A 15,343-nucleotide genomic window follows, 5' to 3' on the forward strand; every position below is an offset into this window, starting at 1 on the left:
TTCGTGTTCAAACTCATCTTACTGGAATCCAGAGTTTCTAATGTGGCTCTCTCCATGATTCATCGAGCCTGCTCTTTTTCTCTAGTTCCACAAAACTGTAGTCTGACATATATACAATGAAAAGTAAGTCCCTCTACTGAGCTGTAGGAGAACTTCAACTTAATCTAAACTCGTTCTTTGTGACTTAACATCTGGCCTCATCTCTTCCCCAACCACCAGGAGCTTTGTGGAGACAACCACTGCTCCTCTCAGAGCTAGTTGGCCAAATCTGGGTTCCTTTTCTTTTGCAATTTTACAAATATATACAAAAATAGAGGAAATAGAAGAAAAGTGAACTCCATCATTGAGCTTCAAATATAATAAGCACTATATGCTGATCTTATTTCAATTACCACCAATCCCATTACTAAATATTCAAAATATTATATACCGGTACAAATAAGTTACAGGTATAGAAAATATTATACCTGCTCCTTATCTCAGTGAATACTTTGTTTTTATAAATTATAGCTATAAAGGGGTGACCTTTAGTTTTTCCACTCTGTACACATTTATATTGCTTTCTTTTTGAGAATAGATATTTATTTTGGAGAATATTTACTACATGTGTAACTAAAAACAAACAAACAAACAAAAAAACCTTTTATAAAAGGTCATAAAAAAGAAAATATATCTTGTAGGTAAAACCAGAACAAAGGGATAAGTGGATATAAAGAATTTATACTGAATTCTAGTTTTTAGCTGAGGGGGAATAATTGCTGTGTTTATTTGAAACAACCATGTAACAGTGGGTGTCTGTTTTATGGCTCTGCCATTCTCAGTGCCTATGAAGAGCAGCAGCATCTGGGGGCTTCTGAGAAATGCAAAATCTTGGGTCCCTGTCCAGGTCTGCTGAAGCAGAATCCCTATTTTAACACCAAGCCTGGATGAATAGAATACAGTCAGAAGGTTTGAGAATCACTATTTATGACCCACCAAAGGGATTTCCATGTGAAATATGGACTTAGTTGAGTTTCCAGGTGTGCAACTAAATGTCATTATTTTACTGTCATGATGGTTTTGAATCAAAGGTTCAACATGTTGGCAAACTCCCTGCTTTAGGAACTGATCTACCTTCTTTATTATCTTAGCTGTGAAAGAATATACCATATTGTTTTGGGAAGCTCGACTGGACCAACCATATGTTTAAGAAATCTCTTGACAAGCCTAGAATGGGGGGTGGGAGGGCGGGGCAGGTGCTACAAAGGTCTGAAAGGTTTGGTCTTTTTTCCCTTTGGTGTGTACAGGGAATCCTACTGCTTATTCATAAACATCCAAGCAAATAACCTGCCTATTACCAGAATTTATGTAATCTATCCAGCTGACAAGAAGGCATGCAGGGGACACATTCTTCCAGGGTAATAGTGATACGGGCTGTACTCTAGTGACTGCATGTTACCAAATGGCTGGTCGATCAGGGACAACACAGAGCCATCAGTACGGGGCCACACGACAGTTCAAGTGTACCCTCTTGGACAAGGAATATTAGTCTCCCTCCTGTTCATTATCTAATCCTAAGTGATGGGGGTCATAGTACCAATATGGTCAATTTTGGGCCCAGAGTGGTACAGTGGTTATACAGAAGGAACTACTGACCACATCCACATTCACCAAACACTAGAGGAGTAGAAGGTGGGATGGAAAGGAAAACAAGAGAAGTTTACAGAAGAGTGGTATAAAGATGAAGTATTTTACAGATTGATACCTAAGGACTAAAAATGGCATATGTGTTTTAAATTAAGACTCCCTTCAGATTTTTATTTTTAATAAAGTTATTCTCTTTCCATTATAAAAGTAACATGTGCTCATAGAAAGAATGAAGACAGGGAAAATTCCCACATTTGCTCACTGATTTCTCTGTAAGTGTGAAGTGTGTTGCACAATTACCTCCAATAGCAATCAGTCGGTCTCCCCGCTGAAGATCTGCAAGTGCAGCAGGCGAGTTTGGGGCCACCGTCTCAATTATGACATGCCCAGCATACCCGTCAGTTGACTGGACAAGACGAAGTGTAAGTCCGACACTCTGTAAATTCCCCTTTATTAATTCAACCTTTGATAAAGAGAAAAAAATGAAAACAGTCAATGGGTTCATGGTAGGTGAGTGAGAAAAGAGCTCACTGAGAACAACTGTAGCTGATGCTGACTTTTGTGCCATGATGACTGTTTTTCAGACAAATAAAAGAGGGGGAGATTTTCACTGTGACAATATAAGTTAACATATGCTCAGACTACAAATTGGGGTTCAGAAACATTAAATACTTTCTTATCTTCAGTGTGTCTTATTTAAGATCCATTTAAGATCACTGTAGAATATTTGGAAATAGAGAGGTAAAATGAAAAGAAAACACTCCTAATCATATCATCCAGAACTGCTGTATATTATACCTCCTAATATATGTATTTTAACACAAAATTAAGATCTCATTGTGAATATAATTCTGAGTCTTGCTTTTTTGAAATATAATGGGAAATATCTTCTTTTTTATGATGTATTATTAAATTATCTTTTGGGGAGCAAAGTAAAAGAGTTTACATTCGTTTTGTTAACAGGTATCTTATTGAGCTATCCTTCTCTAACTCATCAAGATCATTTTGTTTTCTAAACAAATATCACCTAATTTATCAAAATATGTGTCCCAGATTCACATCGTCTGTGAACTAAAAAGACAACACATGTTAGGTCCTCATTGAAATTACTGATTTTAAAAAACGGATTAAATGCTACATTCTTCTTGATGAGAAGAATTCAATCTGTGTTTATTGAGTTAAACAAATTACAAATCAGTCTAATTGTATTATCATTCAGCCCATGTTTCTTAGTTCTGGTCTTTAAGAGATCTCATGAGGGACTCCTTCAAATAACTTGCTAATATCCTAATATATCACTGTCTGTATTGCTTTAATAAATAAACCCTACTTTTAAAAGCCAGAAATTTTTATTCTCCTACCTAATGGTGTTGGCCAGTAAAAGAGACCTAACTAGAAATTATTTTTTAATATGGATGTTACTAGATTTTGTAAAGTTGCTTTTAGATTAAGGAAAATCTTAATCACATTATACTCAAGAAATGGGAAATGTAGTCAAGTTTTTGATTATCTAAAGGTTTACAAACAAAAAACCCTTCTAAAAAACATACATATTTAAACCTCTAAAAAACCTCTGTCCAGTCTTGCCTTATGATATAGTAAATAATCACTGTATAATGTTAATAGTGGTTTTCACTTTAAAAAAGCCCTTAAGAATACATTCTTTCAAATCCACAAACATAAATATATTCTTAACATACAGAATGCCAAATCTAAAACTTACAACGTAACATTTTTTAATATGAGAAAGTTAACAGTACCAGATGGGCAAAAAAGGAAACTGAATGAATCTGAGAACTGTAAATTTAAAAAACTAACACTTGGAATGTACTTTTTGTGATTTACTCCTTGTTCTTAACATGGAATAGAAGTTGGGTGGATAAGGTTGAGAAGGGAATTGAGGCTCGTACAGGTTTTATGTAAATGACTTATTTTATTTTCTATATACCAATCATACTATTCCCTTTGCTTTTCTTATTTCAAATGATTCTTGAAGTAAACATTCCAGATGGAAAAGGCTAAGGGTTTTCAGGAGGAACGGTAGTAAGGGTAGATAATACATTACTGCCTGCCCCCTTTTTTACTACTGATTAATACTAAATGCTATTGATTTCATAACTTACACAGGGAACCAAACAAGACACCATTTCTTTTGCCTCTTGTTAAAATTATTTTGTTTCCTTCTAAACTCACAGTGCTGACCTAATTTTGGGATTATAGGTACAGTGGTCTCTGAAACAGAAATTTAAAAATTTAAGTTCTGACAGCAAAAGTTTTAAGAGTATAAAAACACTTCATAATTAAAAACCTGAGAAAACACTTAAAAATGAGTATCACATGGGGTGCCTGGGTGGCTTTGCTGGTTAAGTGCCTGCCTTTGGCTCAGGTCGTGATCCCAGGGTCCCGGGATGGAGCCCCATGTCAGGCTCCTTGCTCAGCGGGAGCCTGCTTCTCCCTCTCCTCCCCGCTTGTGCTCTCTCTTGCTACCTCTGTTACTATCTCTTTCTCTCAAATAAATAAATCTTTTAAAAAAAAAAGAGTATCACACAAAACCTTTTAATGTCAAATTTATGATAAAGTTTACAAGACTATCCAAATGATACCATGACTTCTGGAACAAAACTGGTATCTCCATTGGGATGAACTATTTTTAATTAAGAATAGCCAAAAATAAAAAATTCCCCTCCATACACAGGTATCTGTATTTTAAAATCATATATATGACTACTGGATATACCATGCAACACTAAAACATATGCCAAAATACAATTCTTTAAATGATGAGGTGAAAATAAAAATCCCCAATATTTTTTATATATCTGCATGTGGCATGTACCCCCTGCCCCCAAAATAAGGGACACCTCATTACCTGAGAGGTTTTGGTTTTGAAAATTTTATTATAGAAAATTTAAAATGTATACAAAACCAGAGAAGAGGTAAAATGAACCCTGTGGTAGGTTATAAAATATGGTCACAAATTACTGTCCTCATCGTATGCACAGCCCTCTGCAATGGTTCCCTTACGCAACCTACCATTAGAGGGTTAGCTTGTTGCTCTACCCTTCTCTCAGCAATCCATATAACCAGAAAAAAATAAGGAAAGACAAGACGTTCTGAACATTATCACTCCTGATATATGTGACATTGAAAAGAACGTGAGGGGCGCTTGGGTGGCTCAGTGGGTTAAAGCCTCTGTCTTCGGCTCAGGTTATATTCCAGGGTCCTGGGATCCAGCCCCGCATCTAGCTCTCTGCTTGGCAGGGGGCCTGCTTCCCTTCCATTCTCTCTCTGCCTGCCTCTCTGCCTACTTGTGATCTCTGTCTGTCAAATAAATAACATATTAAAAAAAAAAAAAAAAAGAATGTGATGCCTAGTAATGACAAATACACATTCAAGTGCACATGGTAAGTTCACCAGGATGTGCTAGGTCATGAAGTAAGTGTCAATAAATTTAAAAGACTGAAAAATGGAATTAAATTAGAAATCAACTAACAATGACTAGGAAAATCCCAAATATTTACAAAGTAAAACAGTGTGTTCCTATATAATTCATGGCCAAAGAAGGAATCAAGAAAAATTAAAAAACATTCTGAATGGAATGATGAAAACACAAATTATTAAAATCTGTAGGATATAACTAAAGCTGTGTTTACTACTTTCAGTGCTTATGCTAGTGGCAAAAAATCCAAAATTGGTCATCTTAAGTCCTACATTAAATCAGAAATCTCAAAACAGAAGGAAAGAATAAAGCGCAGAAATTAATGAAATATAAAAACAGAGAAATCAATCATGAGAGCTGATTAATGAAGTAATAAAAGTGATAATCCTCTAGGCCAGACTCATGAAGAAACAAAAGACACATTACCAAAATCAAATAAGAGGGACTATCACTACAAAATCTATAGATAGTAAGAGAATAAGGCGATTTTTAGACTATTTTATGCCAAACCACTTGACAATTTAGATGCATTGGAAAAATTCCCTCAAAAGATACCCCCAGAAAACAGAAATTTTGGATATTGCCATATCTACTATTTATATCAAATTTATAATTCCCCCATTCCTCTTCCCCCTAACCCCCAGACTCTAGGTCTAGACTGCTTCTTTGATGAATTCTCAAGGAAGAAACAATAGCAATCTTATCGGAATCTTTCCAAATTATGTGTTAGGGCCAATGCTATCCCCTAATTCCCACACCCGGACAAATACAAAAACAAGAAAGCAGAACTACAGACTAATATTTCTAATGTTCGAACATAGAAGCAAAATTTCCTAAAAATTTTTTTAGGGATTTCAACCTAACAATGTGTAAAAAGGACAATAATTAAAAACAAGTGGAGCTGATATCCAGGAATTTAAGTTTGATTTAAGCAGCCGAGAATCAATCAACATAATTTACCATATTAAGAAAATACAAACAAAACAAAAAAAGAAAAAAAAACCCAAATCCATTCATGATAAAAGTTCCAAACAAACTAAAAATACAAGGGGACTCTTAAAACAGATTATGGGCGTCTACAAAAATCTACAGGTAACATAATAGTCCATGTTTTCTGCCTGAGATCAGAAATAAAAAAGGATTTCTGCTTTCACCATTTCAATTCAGTATTATACTGAAGGGTACAATCACAGTCATAACACAAGAAAAAGGGAAGCCATAGAGATTGGAAAGAGAGGAGAAAAATGGTCTTTATGTACAAATAACATGATCTTATAACCAGAAATGAGTAATCCTATGAAGGCTACAAAACAACTATTAATAAGTGAAATCAGGTCACAGACTCCAAATTCATTTACAATAACATAAAAGATTTTGGGGTTAAATTTAATGAAAGAGGTGCAGGATCTGTATGCTGAAAACTATAAAGCACTGCAAAGGAAAATTAAATTAGACCAAAATACATGGAAAATAATACCATGTTCACAGATTGAAAAACTCATTACTGTTAAGATGCCAGTTCTTCCCAATATATCTACAGATTCGAACAGAAATCTCTGCAGGCCTTTGAAGAGGCAAACTCAAAGAAAGGTGAAGGACCTGGAATACCCAAACCCATCCTTAAATAGGACAAGGATATACTCTCTGATTTCAAGGCTTACAATATATAGCACACACAACATAGATAAATCTTAAAGACATGTGGAGTGAAAGGAGTTAAACACAAAAGACCATATGCTCTATGATTCAATTTGTATGAAGTTCTAGGAAAGGCAAAATTATAGTGACAGAAAACAGATTAGTACTTGTCGAGGACTGGGGGTTGGAGACTGCAGACTGAGGGCATAGAGTATCACAAATAAAATTTTCACTGTGATGGAAATATTCTATATCTTGATTGGGGTAAAGACTATATGATTGCATACAATTACCAAAATTCACCAACTATATACTTAGTGAATTTATTGCATTTAAATGATGCCTTAATAAAGCTATTAAAAATAAAGCAAAAACAAAACTGCCAATATACCATTTTTGTCTTAAGATAGTTAAATAATTTATTCAGATAGCTCTTAGTTCTCCAATTTACTTAATTTAATAAAAACAATCTGGGATGAATTTAGATGGTCCTTAAGTCAATCAGGAAGGAGAGCAACATTTAGATAGTTTTTCCATTTATGTCAATCAAATGTTTCCTCACTCTTATGTACAGATAACTAGAAATACGACATTGTAGATACTGGATTAAACCAGACATAATTATAAGAAGAACTGTGTCTGAAAAAGAAACAAAATCACTTGAAAATGTATTAAAAGAATATGAATAAACTTTTAATTTTTATCAAATACTTGCATGTGGTTAAAAAAAATCAAATACATAAAATAGCTTATACTAAAAAGCAACAGTCCTCTTTTTCCAAGCCCCCCACTCCTACACCACAGCAACTACCTAGCTGCTTAGGGATTACCTTTCTTCCTGTAGGGAAAACATTATTATCTCTTAATGTATCAAATTTTAGACAATTTGCAGACTTCCTACTGTAAGAGACAAGGATTAGCACCATCTTCCTTTCCCCAAATAGAGTAGAACTCATCACTATTTTTAGTTCTCTTACATAAACTCTTTATAATTTTAACTAGTACACTTATAGTTCTATTTCTTTTTCATCTTTCTTGATATTAGGACTTCTCTCATTCCCTTCACCTCACCTCTTTACCTTCTAAATTCTACTGTCAAAGTTGATAACTATTAGTTTTGTAACTCTAATTATCAAGTTTGGTTCTAAAAGCTAAAGATCAGCAGTGTTTACAACTATCTCAATTACATAAATATTATTTATTGTAAAGCTGAGCATTATTGAAATTTCTGTCTTGTAGAACCTTTAGCTTTTCTTGGGAGTTTTTTTTTTCTTTTTCCCCTCAAACAACATAGCTTTCACTTCAAATGTAGAATTTATGTAAGTATGGCTTCTGTAGTCAGCTCTTAAATTCCTTTATCCATTCGTTTACATATTATTTAGCACCCAGTTGAAGGGTTTTCTTTACCCACCCTGTGCCTCCTGCCGAAAAGCCAGTTAATAAATGTGTATGAAATTATAAGATTACAGAAATCACCTTCTGGGAATACCACTCCCCACAAAGGTGGAGACACTGTTTTAGATTAAATAACAAATAAAACAGGACACAGAACTAAAGAGATGTCACAACCCAATGTTATGTATGAATCTTGATCTGATACCAGTTTAGAAAGAAAAAAAAGGCTACAAAGTATTTATGGAACATTGAGGACATTTTAATTTGGACTATTAGGTAAAATTAGGGAACTATTAATTTTCTTATTATGTGTGACTATTTATTATGGTTATGAAAAATGCCCTGTTCTTAGAAGAGTCATACTGAAATATTTAGGGGTGAAGTATCTACACATGTTGATGTCTATAATAACCCTTGACTATGACTTGAGCAGAATGTTAACGTCTCTTAATGTCACTGGTAAGATGAGATAGCTATCTCAAATGTGGAGCTCTGAAAAGGTTCAGTTGTTATTACTGTTACTAGCAAAACTTAGCACTACTAATCAAAAATGGTAACACAAAAGGAAATTCAAAAACCAGTCTGCGGGGTGCCTGGGTGGCTCAGTGGGTTAAGGCCTCTGCCTTCAGCTCAGGTCATGATCCCAGGGTCCTGGGATGGAGCCCCGCATCGGGCTCTCTGCTCAGCGGGGAGCCTGCTTCCTCCTCTCTCTCTCTGCCTGCCTCTCTGCCTACTTGTGATCTCTCTCTCTGTCAAATAAATAAATAAAATCTTAAAAAAAAAAAAAAAAACAGTCTGCTGGGAATGAACTCAATACATAGCTAAGGAAACAAGGCAAACTATTATGACACAAACATCAATTCAGGATATTAAAATATTTAAATTATATCAGGCAAACATTAGTTTTGTAGGATCAAGACTGAGGGGCTAAGTTTATGACTGACTTAAAAAAACTGTCTTACTGAAAAAGACTCTTTGGTGACTGGTGTCAACAGGTGGTAAAAGAACAGCCAGTTCAAATCAATTAGAAGTTCAATGGGCTCAAGCAGGGTCTTTATTTCCAAAGAGGCAGAAATTAAACTAATGGTGATAAATATCTACCTTTTCACAAAATTCTAAGTTTTCATCTCATAAAGTTTTCTCTATGCAGGAGACTAAAGACCTATCAGATGAAAAGTAAAAGGAAGAGGCCAAAAAGAACAAAAAGAACAGTAGGGTAAGAAAAACTGTACTTCTTATGGACAAATAAAGTACTGTGAAGAAAAAATGAACATGGACCAATACTATGTTGTCCTTTGGGTGCTGAGTATGAAATCTTTTTGGGGGGCTGAGGGAGAGAGAGAATCTCAAGCAGGCCCCACACCCACCATGGAGCCTGATGTGGGGCTTGATCTCACAACCCTGAGATCACACCTGAGCCAAAACCAAGAGTTGGACACTTAACTGACTGAGTCACCCAGGTACCCCTGGTCATGAACTCTTTATTAAATAAAGAGAAAGGGGGGGGGAGGATGAAAGTGAAGGCAAAATGTCTGTGGCAACAAATGTTAATGTTAATGTTAAGGTGGAAGGCCTAGGGTTTATCTCAATAATCATCATGCAGTAATTTTTCCTTTCTTATAAGCAGCCAACTGGATATTTTTAGGTTCTATCAAACTCTTGGTGAGCCCCTACTGTAAAAGATAAGCTAAAATTAAGGAAAAATTAACCTCTAATGAAATTTTCAATCAAAATCTCTGTAGACATGAAAGTTTGCTTTCTAGGTTTCTTCAAGGAAAACCTTCTTGTCCCAAGTAAAGCAATGATAGTAAATAATGAATGGGGCGGTACTAAATGGTGCCACAAAACCTTTTCCCTTTGGAGCAGTCAGCTGGTTAACTTCATGGAATTTGTCTGGAAGTCTCAAGCCAAATCCTCCAAATCCAAATCTGTGGTGATACAAACAATACAAACTCCAGGATCCTGAGACTGTTCAGATCACAAGGATCCTACCTTCGGGTTAGAGGGTTGGAGGCATCGTGGTCAGTGACTAAATGCTCATTATCATTGTTTTAGAGATTATCTAAATGATATTCCAAAAGAAAAGCACAGTGGGCCACAAGACATTTATGGATATGGCATTATGGGAATTCAGTGGGAAGTGAAAACTACCTCTGGAGGAAGGGTCTGGGGAAGGCTTCAGGTAAAAAATGGCATTTAAGTTCTATCTGAAAGGATGAGAAGAATTTTTTTTTAAAGTGATTTGTTTAAAAAAATTTTTATTTATTTATTCGACAGACAGAGATCACAAGTAGGCAGAGAGGCAGGCAGAGTGAGTGAGAGAGAGGGAGAAGCAGGCTTCCTGCTGAGCAGAGAGTCCGATTCGGGGCTCGATCCCAGGACCCCGGGATCATGACCTGAGCCGAAGGCAGAGGCTTTAACCCACTGAGATACTCAGGAGCCCCGGAAGAGAAGAATTTGACAGCCAGTGTAGGGAGCTGGGCCAGGGAGTGTGGGAAATGCTGGAGAGGCTATGGTTCTAGGTCAGAGTAACACTGCTAGAGCAGAGAGATGGAGACAAGAGTTCAGAGCACATCAGAAAATTAGAACCACCATGATGGTATCAGTTGAGATTTAATGGGAGAAAAAATTCTTACCCTGGTTTTAACAACACATTTTACTAGGAAAAAGCAGCAGCATTTCACAGAACATATCACAGAATCCTATGTATTATAATACTAATAGAGAAAAAGTCCTACAATATATCATCTTACAACAAATGTATATAGATTTACAAACATCTACTAAAATCTATTTGCCACAAATATGTTCCTTAAACCTAAATTTTGTGGCATGCCTGATATTTTATAAGAGAAAGAAGAAAGTTGTAGGTTAGTACATATTAAACATTTACAATGTACCACGTTCTCCCCTGCTCTGGATCTGTCTCTGCAGTATGGTTATGGTGGAAACAGCCAGACTTCTATAACACCGGTCCACTACGCTGCCTCCTTACCTGGTCCAGGGCACACACCTGACCCAAGATGGACCAATCAGAGTTCCTTCCTGGATAGTGGGAATTCATCAAATTCAGCGATTCCTTGAATGGGATATATATAAGTGTAGCTAGCTGTAGGCATTGGTATATCTTCCTATGAAGTGGGAAACAAAGTCAGTCTGCAGAGTGAAGAATAAGGCATATAAATAGCCAGGAGCAGAGAAGGAGAGGCCTGACAATGGTTTAGTTTCTGGTTCCAGTTTGTTTCTAAGGCCTAGCTACACTCCTGCTAAAGGTTAAGCAGAGTCTAACCCACAAAACCATGAACAGTGGCCCTCACATCTGCCTGTGGCATCTGTGCAACACCAAAAAAGTACCTCTTTTTTGCTCTAGCTAGTTTTGGTAGACACCCGTTTCAAATAAGCTCTAACTTAACAAATACAGTGTTAGAGACAGTCACAGAAAATACCTCATTAAACTCAAAGTGTTGTATTTATGCAACTGTAAAGTTACAAATACAGCATAAAAGTAGGATGTAGTGTTTTCTGTGTGGCTTAGTCTGTGCTAACTGGCCAGAGTTTTGTTAAAAACCAAAAAGTAGGTTTTAATGGAGTAGAAATATTACTTCTATTATTTTCTGAATTTCATACCAAAAAAGTTTATCAATTGTCAAGAATTGCTGACACATACTAACTAAACAGCAATTACAGGCTCTGAATCACAAGTCAATACATACAAGATTGCAGACAGCTGCATTTAACTTTGCCAATAATGTCAGACACGGGTTAAAAAATTCTAGTTATTTTGTGGAGAGCAATTTAGTAAAAACACCAAGATAGCCTTTAAGAGCTCTCATACTCTGACATCCTTTTAGCCTTTCTTGGACCCAGCTGGGATGCTATATTTTCACCTGGGGGGAAAACAACATATTGATTTTTTAATCCCTTCCTAACATGCACATAATTTTATACAATGGATAAGAAAAGGATATATTTTAATAACACATCAATATAGCTCTTTTACAAACTGTTCTATCCTATACAAGCTTTTAACATGGAGGGAGATTAAAAAAAAACCCCAAACAACCGAGAAGTCCAAGAAAAAGAATCAGTAAGTGAAAGACCCTAAATTACTACGAGCAGGTACACTTTTGAGTATTTCTTCATCAAGTACATTTCTGAAAAAGACACCCTGATAACTATTTCCCAGCTTTTTTAGTAGAGTAGCTGGGCAGGGATGGGAGAAAAGGCACACCAACAATGTGCACACATATGGACACAACACAAGTATATACCGGAACTTTTATCAGCAGGCTTTTAAATGCCAAGTAGCTATTCCCAGTCTTTCCGGTCCATGAGGTAATAAACCAAGACCTTTCTACCAGAATTCTCACTACATTACAATTTCAAAAGACACTCATGATCTTCAGACATATCAGTGTATTCTATAACTCCTCTTCTCAAAATGAAGTGGTGGTAACATTTTTAGAAAATCAGTGTTGATTTAAGAAACACACATTTACCAAAACCTACAGCAAAGCTACCAAGGAAGAAAAGTGATGGGAAGAAATGCACCAATTGATTCACTCACTCATTCAAATGCTTAGGCACTTGCCCTTGAGGTGTAGCTGTGAACAACACAGATGAGCTTCCCTGGCCTCATGGAAGCAGGAAGAACAGGTAGGTTGAACAAATAATTACAATACTACATATGCGATTTAATGGGCGTCACCTAATAACATTTAGAAATCAAGGAAGGCATTCCTAAAAAACAAATTTAATTTGACACTTGAAAGAGTAATAGTTTATCAGGCCAGGTCAGGAGTGGAGGCAATATATCCAACAATGAGAGCAGTAGCTTTGACATGAGGAGATGAAAGCTAGGCATATTTGAAGAAAAGAAGCAAGTTTAGTATTACAGCTAAGACTCTTTAAAGAATGTATTTACTGTTTGGCTTTATATAGAAAATAGATGCCAAATAATGAGTCTTAAAGACTCATTAAAGATTCTTAGAGACGGATTATTATTTTTAATCTTGAAATCATTTCAAACTTATGGAAAAGATGCAAAAATAGTACAAAGGATTTCCATTTTATCCTGAATCCAGCCCTCCCAATTGTTAACATTTTGCCACATTTGGGTCTTACTCTGCATATTTTTTCTGAACCATCTGAAAATAAGTTGCAGACATAATGCCTCCTTTACCTCTAAATATTTGGCCATTTTCAACAAGGCCATTTTCTTAAAACCACAATACAAGTATCAAAGTCAGAAAATTAACACTGAAACAATCTATAGACCTTTTTCTAGCAGGAATGCAACTGTGAAATATGTACCAATAGCCTTTTACTTTTGCACAGTCTCAGACCAAAGAATCATTTGGATCAAGGGTCAACAAACTGTAACCTGTGGACTGTTATTTAAAGAAGTTTTACTGGAAAACAGCGACGCTCATTTGTTAATGTATTGTCTCTAGCTGCTTTAGAGTTAAGACAGCAGAGTTGAGTAGTTGTGAATACAAATATCTGACTTACAAAGCCTGAAGTATTTGCTGTTTGGCTTTTTATAGAAAAAGTATGCCAAACCATGACTTCAACAATGGATGTGCATGAATATATTCACAGTGACATTAGAGATTTCTTTACAACATCAGAAAATAGGAAAGGGCACCTCGGTGGCACAGTTAGTTAAGCAACTGCCTTCGACTCAGGTCAGATCCTGTAGTCCAGGCATCGGTGCTCCCTGCTCAGTGGGGAGTCTGCATCTCCCTGACCTTCCCCCTCTCATGCTCTCTCTCTGTCAAATAAAGAAATAAAATCTTTTTTTTTTAAAGGGAAAGTCTACAGGTTAGTTAATAAGTAATTGGTTAAATAAATTATGGCACATAGTGGAGTATCAAGCAGAAATAAAAATAACACATGTATATGGAAATAAAAATAGGCCCCCAGTATATCATTAAGTAGGAAAAAAGGCAGATTATAAAAGACGTGATCTCTTTTTTCAGGAACCATAAATATAACCTGTGAATAGTATGTATATACTTGTGTTTATAAAGTTCTTCTAAAAAGTTAACGGTGGTCTCCCTGGGTAGTAGGATTATGGTTGGCTTTCACAGTTTTCTTTACAGCTTTCTGAATTTTTTAAATATGGGCAAAAAATACAGCTTATAGCAATTTCCAAACATATCACTTTTATCTTATAGAAACTGCTGATTTTATTGTTTAGTTTATTCATGAGTATAACACAAGGAAATTAAAATTCTGCTTCATGATACCTATGTTGCTTCTTTATGCTCAATGGCTTCCCGCTTAGACTTCCAACAAAATTCTCAGTGTTGACCAATTTACGAAAGCTAATTCACACATCATTTAGAAAGTGAGCCATCGGTCCATACCCTACGAGTCTCTTGATAACGTTTAAAGAAATATAATGAGTTACCCAGAAGTAGTCTTATTTACAATGATTAATAAAACATTCTTATCTTTTCTAGTATAGAGCACACTGTTTATATATAAGCAGCTTTCAATATAACCACTTATTTGTATAGTACGATTCAATATCAATGTAAATTAACATGCTTACAAATGAGAAACACAGCTGTCCTAAACCCACTTTGAACAGGTCATGTTCAATATTTATGTGGAGAAATACACAGCACCTTATGGAAACACTAAGTGAGACTGACTGTTTAACAGGACACAGGAGTTAGGTGTGGTTGTTGCTGCCTTTTGCCCTTGCCCATTTGAAGATACAAAAGAAACCTTCAACCTAGTTTTACTTTTAATATATTTATCTGAAAGTAATTTCAATTAGTAAATGACAGAAGTTCACATTTACAGTAAAATGAAAAAGTCAGTGCTAGAGATCTCAGGTTAGTCCCATATACTACTACTTTCTAAATGTTCTAAAACTACACTATTAATGACAGATAGCTAGGCTTTTTTCTATGCTATGACATGAACACTGTTTATTTCTATGAAAAAATTTTTAAAGATTTTTATTTATTTATTTGACAAACAGATATCACAAATAGGCAGAGAGGCAGGCAGAGAGAGAGAGAGAGAGAGGAAGCAGGCTTCCTGCCAAGCAGAGAGCCCGATGTGGGGCTCAATCCCAGGACCCTGGGACCATGACCTGAACTTAAGGCAGAGGCTTTAACCCACTGAGCCACCCAGGTGCCCCCTCTACAAAATTCTTAATTTATCTTAAACCTTCCTCAAATTTAAATGCTTGTCCATGTTTTATCCTCATTTGAGATGGCCAGTAGC

The 15,343-nt window shown here is 35.8% G+C and overlaps 1 protein-coding gene across 1 annotated transcript in view; it reads right to left on the reverse strand.

Moving 5' to 3' along the window:
* PDZD8 (PDZ domain containing 8) overlaps positions 1-15,343 on the reverse strand; it is a 77,054-nt gene that overhangs the window by 7,014 nt on the left and 54,697 nt on the right. The window contains exon 4 of the mRNA XM_082719191.1: positions 1,927-2,089. Within this exon, the coding sequence (XP_082575317.1) occupies positions 1,927-2,089 (163 nt within the window). The remainder of the gene's footprint in view (positions 1-1,926; positions 2,090-15,343) is intronic.

Source organism: Mustela nivalis, assembly GCF_964662115.1.
Source record: "Mustela nivalis genome assembly, chromosome: 2".
NCBI classification, from domain to species: Eukaryota; Metazoa; Chordata; class Mammalia; order Carnivora; family Mustelidae; genus Mustela; species Mustela nivalis.